At 39.0% G+C, this 15,509-nt stretch overlaps 2 protein-coding genes across 2 annotated transcripts; one reads left to right on the top strand and one right to left on the bottom strand.

Moving 5' to 3' along the window:
- The first annotated feature begins 1,420 nt into the window (after positions 1–1,420).
- On the top strand, positions 1,421–5,635 carry LOC137291942 (cell adhesion molecule 2-like). The gene is made up of 6 exons (XM_067823497.1): positions 1,421–1,448; positions 1,995–2,125; positions 3,267–3,441; positions 3,973–4,152; positions 4,388–4,519; positions 5,544–5,635. The coding sequence occupies exons 1-6, from the start codon at positions 1,421–1,423 to the stop codon at positions 5,633–5,635; spliced, it is 738 nt and encodes a 245-aa protein (XP_067679598.1).
- A 4,085-nt stretch (positions 5,636–9,720) lies between these two features.
- On the bottom strand, positions 9,721–13,895 carry LOC137291354 (NADH dehydrogenase [ubiquinone] 1 alpha subcomplex subunit 11-like). Its single transcript, XM_067822665.1, has 4 exons — positions 13,699–13,895; positions 12,014–12,109; positions 10,756–10,875; positions 9,721–10,099 (listed from the first exon to the last, which is right to left on the bottom strand). The coding sequence occupies exons 1-4, from the start codon at positions 13,817–13,819 to the stop codon at positions 9,912–9,914; spliced, it is 525 nt and encodes a 174-aa protein (XP_067678766.1). The 5' UTR covers positions 13,820–13,895; the 3' UTR covers positions 9,721–9,911.
- Between the last annotated feature and the right edge of the window lie 1,614 nt (positions 13,896–15,509).

Genomic DNA, 15,509 nt, shown 5'->3' with positions numbered 1-15,509 from the left:
AAACTATAAATGAACACGGCACTCCCCTAGCGCAGGTATGGGAAATGTACATACCAAATCAACGGAAACTATTCTGAACAACAGTCATACAAAGATCTGAGATATTTTTCACGCGTTTCCCGTGTCTAAGCTCAACCAGCAAATAGAAAACGTATTTTTACTAATTGTAGAACTTATTTTAAGAAATTCTAAAATATAGATGTTTTAGATATAAAATAGTTATAAAACCAATTTATATAAAATAGATGAAATCGCTTTGCCATTGGAAACATTTTAAACATATGTATTTGGAGGAAAATGAAGCTGACCTGACTAGTGTTCAGGGTAAATGTATATAAAGATTTACACAATGGCGGGGGAACACGAGATATGTTTTTTAATATTATTTAATAATAACTCAGAGCGGGTAGAAGGGGGAAACACAGACAAATAACAGCAATAAATCATATTAGTTTTATAAATACATTAACACCCGGTATGCGTGGTATTACGGACATATATAGATACAAATGATCGCATGGATTTAAAATTTCTTAAAAATTAAAACCGTCGATTTTTAATTTCGTGATTTATGGGTAAGGTGGTAAATCTCTGCTAACAGCCAACCCCATCTGTGAATTTTGTATCGCCATAACTTAATGAAGACGAGAACCATGTTTTGTTTTGTTTTTTTGTTTCTGACAAGACCTCTATAACTACAGAAGCTACAGTCAGTCTATACACTAATCATTTCGTCAGTTTTCATGTCACAAAACAGTATCTAACAGATATCTATCTTAATGAAATATATTCATGATCCAGTCTAAGTAAACTTATCCTCAGTACTTTTCGTTACACCCCACTACGGTGGAGTGTAACGAAATACACTGAGACTAAGTTTACTTAGACTGGTTTATGATCACGTGTAATTTATATTGTACTTATCAATTTTTTATTGTATTTATAAGAATATGATCTGTTCTGGTTGACATACCTGCAAAACATACCTGTAGAACCTGCATGTGTACAATATAATTCTCCTATGTAACCGTATGGGTACATGTTAAGTGGTTATAAAAACAATGTTCGTGTACTTGGTTGTCAAGGAGCCAGTACTGAACAGCTGTGGTAGCACAGTAGTATTCTCATCGCCTGTTAATTCTGAAAGCTGACATGCCTCAACCGTTTAAGGAACACTGAAACCGTACTGAATTAAGAAATGGCGAGGTGATACAATGTCAGGTTCTAAAGGCACGTGTTACCTGTTTCTAGAACAACTACCTTCTTTAAACAGATATTCATTACGACCCGCAAGCTATTGCTTATCCTTTCATTAACTATTTCACAACGAATCATAAATCCCACACACCAGTCGTTAGGCTTACAGTGGTAGAATGAGTGAGTAAGTTTGGTTTTACGCCGCTTTTAAGATAATCACGACATGGAACTCCAGAAAGAGGCTTCGTTCAGTATACCCACTTAGGATTGTGATCCCAGGCCTTCGGCGTGACGAGCGAACACTTTAACCATTGGGCTAACCGATGTGAGTGTGAGAGAACACAGTGTGTATTTTGTGTGACTATTGTTCCGCTGTGAAGCATTTCATTACGATAGATCATTGTATAAACCACTTAGACATATTATAAAATTTAGAAACATATTCAGAGTTACACGAACACTTTGTACTTTCAGTCTTAACGACTTAAAATATTTGTCAAAATATATCATCAGATTACTCAATAAGTAACAACTAATTAAGTAACACTTTCTTACGTCGGACATTTTTGTTTTGTAAATTAATAATATACATTTTGATATGTGCTCTTGTAGCACCACTGGTGATTTTTGTACGGAGAAATGTAAATACAGTATCGACAAAACGATTGTTCATTTAGGTAACAGAGGGTAATATGAAATAAACAACTTAAATCGATGGGTACAGTGGCTGAAACAGACATGCCGTCACATCAATGCACTGTCAGACGTAATAAAATGAGTGTGCTCCGTTTCTCTAGCTTTCAGTCTGGTCGCCAGCGTCACGATCACCATCACGCCGTCCAATGTGACAGCGTTTATTGGTGATGACGTCACACTAGAATGTGGAACTGGACGCCAGAAACCGGGAGAACTTGTGATCTGGAAAAAGGTACGGTTGTGACTTTGTGTCTTATATGATAGGTAATAATCAAGAGTCATATTTACGTCACGACCGTTGAATATTTTCTGGCGTCTGGTGTCTGGGGTCTGCTGCGCTAGCGCTCCGACACTAGTATCGAAGCGTTAGCGCAGCAGACCCCGGGAACCAGGATGTAATTTTCGCAGCACAAGCCGTGTATGGAATGTTGGATGGGTCACTAGGTAGTACTGACACGGTTGGTTGGTCTGTTGCTTTACGCCGTACTTAGCAATATTCCAGCTATGTGGCCGCGGTCTGTAAATAATCGAGTTTAGATCAGACAATATACAGTGATCAACAACATGAGCATCGATCTGCACAACTGGGATACGATGACATGATTGTGTCAGCCAAGTCAGTGAGTCTGACAATTATGGCAGTTATTTTTTTAATAAGGCCCACAACATGACACTTTTTGTAATTTAATGTAAATACTTTTTCAAGCATTTTGCTGGAGCAAAATATCTTTGCAAAATATCCCTATCCCCAGTTGTGAGAATATTCATAAATTTCTAAGTCAGTAGGAATAAGGTTGGGTAAGTATACTCAACAACAACCAAAAAAGTAATAATAATAACAAAAAATATAATAAATTATTTTTAAAAATATATTCAAATATTAAGTATATTATTCAACATGTGAGTATTATATGGATCATAATATATACTGTTAGATACCTTAACATTGAACATTGGAACGGTCCTTAACCTTTTTTGTTGTTGAGTGTATATGACCTGACGTACAAATGAAAAGTACACGCCTTATGTTTCGGGATTGTCTTCCAAAGATATTGTAAAGGATGTGAAACGTGTTTTGGTTATGATTTACAAGTGGAACGTACTGTGTACGTGTTGCCAAGAAACCAGAGTGCATTCTACGTCAGTACGTACGTCAGTTTCGAGCGCTTTCTATCTACATATTCATAAACACATCCACCGTACTCCCTCTAATAAGCGCCGTCTCTAATCAGAGGAATGAGTATACGAGGAAATACGTTACACAAGGGCCTCATATTTTCTATCGGTTTGTATCTATTATTCCAACAGTGTAGATCGATGTTCACGATGTTGATCGCTTATCTTGCAGTTGTATAATGGACACCTTTCTCCAGATTTCAGGCACTAACGAACGAATTGCTTCAATCAACAACAAGTCGACAAACAATTACAAGTTTTACATCAGGAACACCTACAACCTTGTCATTCGTGACGTCACGGTGATGGATGACGGACTATACCAATGTGACGCAGAAACGAATACGGCCACCGCGCACGTGTCTGTTTCTGGTGCGTCTTAATATCCTTTACTCATTTTATGAGGCACCTAAAATTCTGAAGAACAATGCTTTACATGACTTTTGAGCTGTACAGGTTTCAACGGGTTGTTTTTCATATTTTCGACCTTTACCGTGGATGTCCTTGACCTTTTATGTTTTATAGCAGCTTGTGGGAAAAGCATGAACTGATCCAGGTTTTGACGTTTAGAACTTAAGTCAAACCAAAGAGCTTGTAGCAAGAGCTGTTTAATTGTGATCGGTTGGTTGCGATCTGGGACATGGCTGTCAACCACACGTTGATCTGGTTCAGACAATTTATTTACTGGCTGTTCCTGGAAAATTGTGGAGTGGGCATATACTTTGAGGATTTTTTTGCAAGAGTCTAACCAATATTTAAACAAATCTAAAATATTTTAGCATCAAATTGATTAGATTAACTAGCTAGTTAAATTGGACCAACGCGAGGTAAAGTAAACAGTTTACAGACCTAAGCGTTTTAGTGATTTTGGTTAATAATTGATATTATTGTTTTGCATCACAGTACCAATGGAACGCCTTACCTTGACGTCAGATATAACGTCAGTATCGCCTAGTGACAGTGACGTTAACCTTACGTGTCGGTCTTGGCACAGCCATCCGCCTGCAGACCTCAGATGGTTCAAGGGACAACGAGAACTACATGACATTACGACCGTTACTTCTAAGATATACAATAGTGATGGTAAACTGATTCGAACGTTCTCATTTTTAAAACACAGTAACTGCATGTTGAATTTATATTTCTTGATAATTATGCGCTTTGGGGAGCGCGGATTTGAAGTAGCGTTCGGGTTTGCTGTACATATGTGCGCATTAGTGATGAATAACAAGATTGCCTCCTCGACCTTTGAAATTTATATTTTGTGAGTAACGCATTAGTGTTTGTGAACTAAACGCAAAACAAATCACATTTCCAGGTTTCGGTGATTGTGAGAGCTCAATCACTGTTCGCATGCTTAGCGGAGAGAGAGACATCCCGTTTCGGTGTGTAGCAGATCTTCCTGCCAAGGCCGCCATCAAAGAGGTGTTTCTCTTCCCACGCGTAACCGGTATGTACTCCGCGCTATCATTGTAGGTTACATGTAAGATGTACTCACGAGGCATGTATTCAACACTTCCTTAATTGTCACCCATAAAGACTGAGCAGAAATATACGAGTAGGCTGCACTTTACGGCCCCCGGAAGCTAGGGTTTATGTTAGGGTTATGTTAGGAAGGCATGGACCCGTAAATTGCAATTGTCCCGAAAATTGGCCCCTGGGTGGGGTGGGTGTGGGGAATCGGAGTTACGTGTATTACGCGTGCTAGACCAAAACTACTGCCTGCTTTATAGTGCAAGTCAAAAGTGAGATCATACGCCATTCTGACACAGTAAACTACTGATCACTGAAACAGGCAAGCACAATCTTTTCACCATGGTATGATGTGGCACGGGATGAACCACCTCAGATCCGGACACCATCGCTTTGTAAATTATTTTACTGATTCTGTGTTTATGTGCATTTATTACTCGCCCGTTGAAGATACTGCAGTGTATTATTTTTTACGGCAGTATTGCACTAGTGTAATACTGCTTGACGTATGACGTCAAAATGGTTCAAAATTGTGACGTCATAATGCTAATGCCGATGTCGCAATTTTACTAGCCCTTGCTTGACTCGCGGAAAGCTGAGAGTGATCGCACTGCAGGGAATTTCGCGGCAGTTTCTGTCAATTTATGTTGACAGAAACCTTTGTTACCTTTCGCTCGTTTGATACCAAATCATTAACTCGTTTAATAAGAGTGGTATTACACGGAAGGCCGTTTAGTATCCTCTATATATCACATATGTATCTAGTGAAGTTTGCTCCACTGTAAAAATCAGCTGTAAATTCTAAACTGTAAATTAATCGGTATCAATACTTGATTTTGAAAAGAAGGGGATAATGCTGGAATAGTGTAAACGTATTGGTTGGAGAACATTCCTGCACTCGGTCATTTACGCCCGGCTGATAATATATAGAGAATCGGATTAGCTCTGCTGAAACGAACCTGTCTCAATGCAGTATTCATGTGTGGCAATCTTTTTGAAAGTTTCAGGTGGACTAGGAACTAAGAACAGCAAGTATCGCGTACCGCTGTGGATAATGTCGCTGTCATTGATATACCTGCTGCTGGAGTCCTGACAAACATTCACCCAGTTTAACCTATAAAGAGAAAATGTTTAAAATGTTGGCATGGTCAATGTACAGTCATGCCATTTTACCAACATAGACGACGGACCCCGTTTCTCATTGTGCAATACGAAGACGTCCACAGTGAGACTTGAACTAGTTGATAACTGTTCTAATTTTTCTTGCTAGTAACCCTATTTTGAATGTACGGCCTTTTGTTCTTGAATCAGCATCAGTACGAAAATATGGTAACTAAGTGGCCCAGACAATCATCATAATACAATGAAGTATACAGTGGATAAAATCGAAGATGCTATGCAAGACAATGCCCATTTCCGGAATGTATGTTGTATAACTAAAATAAGGTATTATAATTGTGTGAAGACTGTACTTGTGTTAGAACCCCCAGCCCATCGGCTCTTACAATGTTGATATCTGATGGCATAAGTAGTAAGAGCAATAATCATATTAGTATATATATATGTGTAACAATGGTTCTAATAACGGAATAAAGGTTTTACAGATTCTTCACGTGCTTTTGAGTTTTTTGAGTATTTTCAAATTACTGTAAGAGAAACCATCAATTGCAAGTTCCATGTTAACGTCATCTACGATAGGTATGAGTCGGATCCGGATCAATGATGGGGTGAATGTTGGTTTACACCGCAGGTCCTAATATTTTGTCAGATAACCTGTAATTGATCAAAGCTGGACAGTGAGTGAGTTTAGTTTTATACCGCATGCCGCAATATCCCAGTTATATGGCAGCGATCTGTTAATAATCGAGTCTGAACCAGACAATACAGTGATCAACAGGAAATGAGAATCGATGGCATGTGTCAACCAAGTCAGCAGCCTGAAGGTTACTGAAGGTCAATATTCTAACCCAGATCTTCACGGGTCAAAGCTGGACAGGTAAGATGAAACATTTGATACTGAAATTCTAAATTACAACATGGGTGAATATAGCGCCACCGCTACTGAGAGCACTATGTAAACAGTGGTTAATAGCATGAGAAACAACAGGCAGGTCACGATGACATCGTCAGCCAGGCCACACATTCCGATCCCTTAGGATCCCTTCCTGAAAGCAATCGCTATTAGTCTGCCATGCAGACTGAAGTCTCGGGGATCCAGGCTAGCTTTTCTCTAAATGTTTGTAGCCTTACGAGGTTCTTTAGCCCATTCTTAACACATTGCCTGTACGATCAAAGTTAAGACTTCTTAGGGCAACGAAAGTTTCCAGAATAAGAGCCCTGTTTACTATATTCTCTCTATTAAATATGCCCCTTTAAGAGACTACATGTTAGTGTAAGCTAACACATTCGTGAATATGTATGTGATAAAGTATGGGCGCTACGATCAAGTAAGCGCTGCGATCGGGTCCCAGATGCAGTCGTCTCGAGGAATATTCATATTCTTCCCCTGAATCCCAGTGTGACTAAACCCAACTTAATAGATCATAATCTTTAACCCGGAAGGAATTTACGAAATTACCTGCCCCAAGAGAATCAAAGTTGTAAATTCCGTGCTCAGGCGACACCCCCATCGAACCCTATACTGCAGGCGTTAGTGATTTTGTACAGCGAGCGTATCAGTGATAGTGATCGGAGATTACAGACACAAGTGCATCGGTTGATGGAAATATCTCTATTTATTGTCACAAACAAATCATAACTTCTAACTAAGCATAGTGAGTGCACGTGTAGGCATCTATGCATCCCCATCCATGTACAATGTATGTAGGTGTAAAATTGAGAGAGTTATCGGCGAATTAAGATTAGTGGCATTCTGTAACACATAGAAAACTATCGATTGTGTCAATATAGATTTATTAGGGAAGAAATAGAAACTAAAATCATATATGCAAGTGTTTAGTACTCATTTGGGCTGATGTTCTAATTATTCCCTTCACTAATTTTGAAGAATTTATAAAAAATGTTTGATGAAGTGATCGTCATCAATAATTCTCCATGGTAGTTATCCCAGTTCTGATCGCTACAATAGTCTGACTTTACGCGCTGTATACACGTTGGTTTTTGTGGGTTTTTTTTTTTTTTTTTTTTTTGTTTTTTGTTTTGCTAAAGTTGAACATCTTGATCTTAACTTCATTAGCACTGGAAGAGAAACAGAAGTAAAAGAAGTAAATGCATGTTCATGAGAACCTACTGAGAACCTGAACAAGTTGTGAGTGAGTGAGTTACGAGTTCTAGTCACCTGGACAGTATTTCAGCCATGTCGTGACCTGTGACCAAAACAAGTTATACATAGATGACACATAAACCGAGAATATAAACAACTTGTAAACAAACTACATTACATCACAGATATAGATGTAAAACTAGCCTGTAAATCTAAAGCTATAGACAATACAACATGTAGCATGCTACAGATCGCCAACAACCGAAGGTAGATCACCATCCTAAGGACCATGAGGATTAACGGTACGATTGCTTTCGAAACAGATTTACACCATCACTTAAGCCATTGGCGGTTGGACCCGTGAAGGTACCGGTGTAGAATAGGCCTTCAGCAACCCATGCTTGCCATAAAAGGCGAACTATGCTTGTCGTAAGAGGCGACCAACGGGATCGGGTGGTCAGACTCGCTGATTTGGTTGACACATGTCATCGGTTCCCAATTGCGCAGATCAATGCTCATGTTGTTGGTCACTGGATTGTCTGGTCCAGACTCGATTATTTACAGACCGCCTCCATATAGCGGGAATATTGTTGAGTGCGGCGCAAAACTAAACTCACTCAGTTTCCTTGAAAGTGCCCATTACAGATCAATAATCATACCTTACGGTATATTCCACGATATCTGATTTTAAATTGGAACAATTGCTCTTTTGAAATTCAATTAATCAACAAATTTGATACTTTCATACAGATATCATTAATTTCCTACATGAAAGTCACTCTGAAATTTAGACAATGCATTTTGCGAAAACAGATGTTAGAGATTCTGTAATAATTTGGTCAACATGGTTCCTGGTATTTACATAAATTGTCGAATAAGATTATATCGTCACCACCCTGACCACTAAACCACACGACCACAAATACGTCAGCAATATGTTAAAGTAATGACAGATATGAAAGGACCAGATATTCAGCTTCACATCAGTCCTAAACAATAACTCTGTACCACCCATGTCACTTCAGACACCAATTATTACACACTTGCCGCAGATATTCTCGAAAGTGCAGTCACTATCGCTGATGCGCTAGCGGTACATAATCACGATCACTGGACGCCTGCAGTACAGGGTTCCATGGTATTGGGCGAGGGTCTGATAATCGGCTTTCCCAACTTGCAATTACCTGGAGGGTTGCGGTTATTTTGTTGAGAAAGTGTGGGTTTCGCAAGTACAACTACACTCTGCCCTTTTCTGAAATATCACATGACGTGGGTTTTGAGATCATGAACAACAGATGCAACGGCTAATCATATGGCTTCCTTGACTTCACATTGTTATGGGACTTGCAGCAAATGTTTGAAACAACTGTAACAGCTAGAAGTAAATGTGACTCACCAAAAACATTTTCACCTTCAAACTTCTTTCTTTGGTGTGATATGGTGCAATATCTCACTACAAAAGTCTCTGTGTCATACTTTTAACACACTATAGGGTCTGAAAACCTTAAAGAATCCTAATGAGTGGGTACCCGCTCTGAAGTGGTAGATATTTTACGGCTCTTCTGATAGCATGGAGTTCATTGTATCAGTAGTTCTTCACTTAACACAAGTCTTGTCATACTCAAACACTACCACATCACAAGCTTTATTACTCATCATGATACAGGAATCTCTTGACAAAAAGAATCCCTGCCGAAGTGGTTGTTTAACAGGGATGAATGGTTGAGTGTTGATATTGTCAGAGTATCGGGGATTGATTTATTTCTTCTCTGAATCGAGGTGGTGAGGTAGCCTGCTGGTTAAAGGATTCCCTTGTCAATTTGAAGGCCCAGGTTCGATTCCCCACATGGGTACAATGTGTGTAGCCCATTTTTTGTGTCCCCTGCCACGGTATTGCTGGTGACAGTTCTCACTAACTCTTCACAGAATGCTCCACAACAAAATGAACAGAACACTCTTTTTTCTAAACATGTTTGTATTTCCATATTATAATGCATATGTACAAGGAAACAACTGAAGTCTTTCTCTAGCATCTGCAGTATGCTTCAAGATGACAAATACAGCACTTGACCATGACCGCTTGTATACCATGGCCTCTGTATACACATACTCCACACAAAGAAACTGGCAACTAACACACTTTACATCAACAGTCAATCTTGCCCTCAGGGTTTGGTCTTTCAGTAAAGTAAGATTTCTGGTAGTCATAGAATCCCTTTTGTCTGCGTTCTTTCCTTGGAAATATGGAGAAGTCGTACATGTAGATGGTCTTGGCTGTCAATCCAACGACTGCAAATAATATGCCAACACCCCATCCTACTTTCTGGCTCTGGACTGAAAGAAATGCAAAAAAAGAAGACTCAATGGATGGTGATGGTGAGTTCAACCATGTGAAGCAAATCCACCCAGCAAATAAAATATTGCAATCAACGAAGTCAATGCCATCAAAATAAATCCTTCTAGTTTGCAACCAAGACAATCAACCAAGTCAATCAGCAAAGTCATCTATCACGTCAGTCAATCAACTAAATCAAAAAGCTTGACCTCCTGATCTATTTGTTCACCTCATTCTGCCATCTTATGTGGCTGGGTACCTCTTCCCAGTCCCTACAAGGTATCAGCTAATGGTCCCCTAAACCAACTTAGTATCGCTATCAGGGGAAGAAACGGAGGCAGCTTCAGCTGTTATCCCAGTTATTGTTATTTTCAGGAGATATCAAATCAATCATTAACCAGCTAAATGTCACAATGTTTCAATTTTAATCATTGAATGATGATAACAGTAGTGAATTTAGTAATTTTGGTCTCCGTTCATGCCAGGAAATAAAACTGACAGTTTGTTTATGTATTAGCTAGATAAACCACTGATTAATCCAGAGACATAACAGTCCGATCTGCAGCTGTGTCATGGCACTCTAATGAGACAAGAGGACTATGACGCAATAAAGAAGGTTGCCACTATGAAGATCAAGGTAGTATGAAGCACTCACATTTGACTCCATAGATGCTTCCTGCAGCCAAGCCACCTAGGATGTGATTCAGTGGGCCATCTTTGCCTCGCACCTTTCCTGTGATGCATGAAACCGCTGTGTAGGTTCCACCAACAGCCGCTGAGAATGTGAGATTGAGTATGATTTTATGGTGCTTTCAGCAATATTTAAGCAAGACCATGATTGGGGGACTCCTGAAATGGGCCTCACACAGTGTGCCCATGTGGGGAATCAAACCCTGGTCTTTGGTATGATGCTTTAACCGCTAAGCTACCCCAATACCCCCTAAAACAGAATGTAACACGTAACGTAAGAGCTTATCCAATCTCTAAGCTGACTGGTATTAGTGATATGAAAAGTCCACATATTATCCTTACACATTTACATGAATGAGAAGCCTTTTAAACATACAAACACTAAAGGGTTGTCCAGGTCTAGTGCATGTCATAATCACATAATCTGTAAGTATATTCTGATTAAGTGTCATCAAAATTACCCTGCCATAATTAAATCTATATAGGATTTTCGTGCATGTACTCTGAAATTATTTTGGCATTCAAAGTGGCCAATGTTTCACATCAACAAGTTCAAAATCAAATGCTGTTTAAACACCCAGGCAAATCCAAGATGAGAACATAACATTCACAACACTCCCAGACTCATTCAGCATCCCATATCAAAACATGATTATCATCTTGTCTCACAATGATACAGCAGTGTTCTGAACTAAACCAACCGCCACCATATAGCAGAAATATTACTAACAATGGAGTTAAATTTAACTCACTAACTCTAAACTATCACAGGTTGTGGATACCTTCAGATATGCTGTTAAAGTACTGACACCCTAAAGCCCATGACTTTTATGTTGGACTTCAAGCACTAATACAGCTACACCAATTACCATGGTAGGCAACATCAAGAAACTGCTAAACCTTGAGCATGTGCTTTGAATACACAGTGCCATTTAGAAAGTGGTCGCAAAAGTAGAAGTCATGGTGGCTGAGCAGGTTGGGCAGCTGACTCTGTGTGCTGGGGATTAGCCCCAGACGGGACTCAACTCAAAAATAGTACAAGAATTTGTACTTCACTAAGAAAGTGTAATCCCAAATATAACATAATGTTACATTTGAGTATGTGCTTGTTCTGTAATCACTAAGTGATGTAGATACTGGACATATATCCAACTAGTTCAAAGACCTAGTCACTGTGAGAAATATGTTACAATGACATACAGTCAAATTATCACAATGCATACCCATTGGAAATAAATGAAAAGCCCATCTTCCAAGACCATTTGCAAGAGTACTTGCTCCACTGTAACCCATGATGTCATACGAGGCTATGATGGAACCTGAAACATGCAAGGTTGATTCTCAATAAATATCACAGAGGTAACTTTGAGAAAATTAATCTTAAAGAAATCAATGTATTTCTTTTCAGTGGTCAGTCAAGCCAAGTGCTTCTCATCTATGACAACAACATGCCAATATAAAGCACTGACTTACAAGGGGTTTGGTAGTAAATCTTTGAATCTTTGCCTTATGGACATTCTGTGTATGCTTTACTGATTATGATGATTGTATCTGAGCAAGCATTCAGTATCATCAACTACTTTGAGTTGAGTCTCCTATGCCTGTGTTTAAAGTCTGTGATTGACATTTCTGTTTTCTTTATAATTTATCAAGTTTATAATCTTTGATACTCATATAAACCAACATTGAAATACTGTAAACTGTGCCTTTAAATTTTCACGAGTGATGGTCACTAAACCTTTTCGCGCATTCTTATTTTCGCAAGGTGATCTTGTTACAGGGGCGTCTCTGAATGTTTTTACACGACATGCAGGTGCATGACCATTGAGCTGTTATAAAATAAACAGATTTGCGAAGTGATCTAACAACAAATTAATGTAATTGATTTCAGAATTAATCCTTTTTAATTAGGTGTTAGAGCAATGAAAACAGAGGGTGATTGAGCTGTGTTAATCCAGATTAGCCCAGCGGTGACTCGTGATTGAGCAATGACACCTGTATTGTTTTTGTGTTGTTGACTTACCTGAATAGAGTGTATGTTATATCTATATTATCGCGTGCTTTCATTCTCGCGTCATGAAGTCTGATGCGAAGTTCGCGAAAATTAAACGGTCGCAAAAATTTGGCTGTTTACAGTATGTTTCTGAGATGTGGAGTAAAAATAGATATAATCAAATTTAAAGTGTACATCTTTTTCAGTTTTGGCGTGTAAAATATGTTTAAATGCTGAAAGCAAGACACCCAATCCATTTTAATTAATATATAGTGAATCACTGAATGTGAACGTTATCCTCCACTCTCTCTGTTCATGAATGCGTATCATAACTCTGACAGCTGGTTGAAACTTAAGCATGTTAAAGAGATTAATGCAGACTGCATCCCTGAATAGCATGCTGATGTAGCTAGACAATTGTGGCTGTAATGAGTATGTGTCAAGTATTCGCGTTTACTGTTTTCATGTTATTTTGACACTTGTATTGACGATGTTAATCGATAGATATTTGGTGGCTTTCATACTGAAAAAAATATTTGAGGGCATGTCAATGATATAACATTTGTAACTATTCACTGTCTGTCCATCTTACAAATACCTTACATGATTACATATTGGATCATGAATACAGTCATACTGTCATTAGATCTGTAAACCTCCCATCTTTATCATATGTTCAATACACGTCATGTGAACGCTTCTATAATCACTGCTGAACAAGTACAAAATATAAAATCTTGGTATCATTGCAAACACCTGTAATGACGACAAACAATAGTAAAAATGTGTGGTAACTAAGTCTAGTGTACTGTACACAATGGAAAAATTGCACATGGGGCTAGTTAGTAGACACAATGTTGCACCGACACATTCGGGGGCCACAGTGTAAAGTTTGAACTCATTTTCCAAACCCACCTGAAATGGCACCGTATGTTGTGCCCCAGAAAACCTTCTTTTCGCATTCTTTTCCATCGGGCACGCTGAAAATGTTATAAAAGCGTTTGCGGCGCTGACCATCAGGTTCAGAGCTCGCCATTTCAGCTAAGACTCTACGCTCTTGCACACTAGCTCGGCTATGGCTGCAACCGGAAGGACGAACAGGTCAAACAGGCGTTCGATTCGCTGAACCGGTTTCGGTTGCAAACGAATCGCGAGCCTAAAACTTCAACCATGCTATTTGAAGGCTTCTGTCAGATTTTCGGTTAATTTCATTCAAATAATATTAGTTATAACACATGTTTACAAAATAAATGTATAAAGAATTTGATAATATTGGTTTCTGCTCGCGAAAGACATTACACTGTAGGTTTGGTAGATAAAACTGAGCATGAACACAAATCGAATTATTTCACATGTTACGAGGAGACATGCAACTGGTAGTCTAGACTGCGTACTTTGTGTACCCCTCTGTTAAGTGTAAATTGGAACGGCTGCCACGGCCGAAAGCTATGATTACACGATGCTATTTAGAAAGTGGTCAAATGCAACAGATGTCATATTTGGGATTTCACGTTCTTGGTAAAGTACAATTCTAGTATTTTGGGGGTTGAGTCCCATCCGAGATTCGAACCCGCACCCTCAGAGTCAGCCACCTAATCGCCAGCACACTAAGTCAGCCGCCTAGCCAGCTCAGCCACCGCGAGTTCCACTAAAATGAAAGTCGGACAACTGGTAGTCTAGACTGGTAGTCTTATCAGAGGGATACACAGTTTTCAATAAAATCGTACCAGTGAGTATCCGGGTCAGAATTGTTAGGTTGTATTTCAACACCATGCTTGTGGTAAGAGACGACAAATGGGGTCAGGAAGCTAAATTCGCTAGCTTGGTTGATGCAGATCGGTGCTCATGATGTTAATCACTTAAATGTGATTTAATGGAAAATTGCTGAAAATCGAGCCTTTTAAGTTCTTTTAAACTTATAGTTATAAGTAGAGATAATGCATTGTTTGTGCGCCATTACTGCCCATTATACTAATGATGTGGATCTATCTGTCGCTATAAAGTTATAAATCACTGAAATAAATCGTATTTTTGAGGATAGGTTTACACCGACTCTTCTTGACGAATAAGAAATCCAGTTTAATCATTCCCTTTTGTTCCACAGAGACTTTCATTTGAAATATATGAAACATATTCCAGTTTTTTGGCGGCGGTCCGTACATACACCAGTTGAGACCAGACAATCCAGTGATCAACATGATGAACAGGGATCTACAAGAATATGTTACAAAATGCCATCTGTCATACAAATAAGCGAGCTTGACCACTCGATCCCGTTTGTCGTCTATTATGATAGCTTGGTTGCAGCATACTCTTCCCACATCCAAGAGGATATGACAGGAGTCACCTCTGTGGGAAAAGAATGGGTTTGCAGCATCCTCGATATCTCCAGGGTGTACTTTTCGGTAAGATTCCCACTGTAGTGGAGACCTATGTGTACCCTGGAGAAATCGAGGATGGGGGTGCTGAAAACTAATTTTATTCCGGGTCTTCACGAGTTCATTGTTACGTATAACAACACTTCTCATCTCAGGCCCAGTTTGGAAGCTATCATTTGACACAATCACTTACATATTTGTATGTCTTATTCTACAACGTATGGTTTTCCAAAGTTAAAACAGGAACTTAAATTTATGTGAAAGAGATCTGTGGAAGTACTTTGCTTTCGAAATGTGATAAAACATATCAATGGCAGATAATTCAGATTTTAAAGGTATTTCATATTT

Source organism: Haliotis asinina, chromosome 7, assembly GCF_037392515.1.
Source record: "Haliotis asinina isolate JCU_RB_2024 chromosome 7, JCU_Hal_asi_v2, whole genome shotgun sequence".
Classification (NCBI taxonomy): Eukaryota; Metazoa; Mollusca; class Gastropoda; order Lepetellida; family Haliotidae; genus Haliotis; species Haliotis asinina.
The sequence above is the reverse complement of the archived record's forward strand: the minus strand, read 5'-3'. Positions and strand labels throughout refer to the sequence as shown.

Coding starts and splice junctions, on each gene's coding strand:
- LOC137291942 (XM_067823497.1), top strand. CDS start 1,421: ATGGAACTCCAGAAAGAGGCTTCGTTCA. Junction 3,442..3,972: donor CGCGCACGTGTCTGTTTCTG/GTGCGTCTTAAT, acceptor TTTGCATCACAG/TACCAATGGAACGCCTTACC. Junction 4,520..5,543: donor TCTCTTCCCACGCGTAACCG/GTATGTACTCCG, acceptor TCTTTTTGAAAG/TTTCAGGTGGACTAGGAACT.
- LOC137291354 (XM_067822665.1), bottom strand. CDS start 13,819: ATGGCGAGCTCTGAACCTGATGGTCAGCGCCGCAAACGCTTTTATAAC. Junction 12,110..13,698: donor AACATACGGTGCCATTTCAG/GTGGGTTTGGAA, acceptor TGCATGTTTCAG/GTTCCATCATAGCCTCGTAT. Junction 10,100..10,755: donor AAGCATCTATGGAGTCAAAT/GTGAGTGCTTCA, acceptor CATTTCTTTCAG/TCCAGAGCCAGAAAGTAGGA.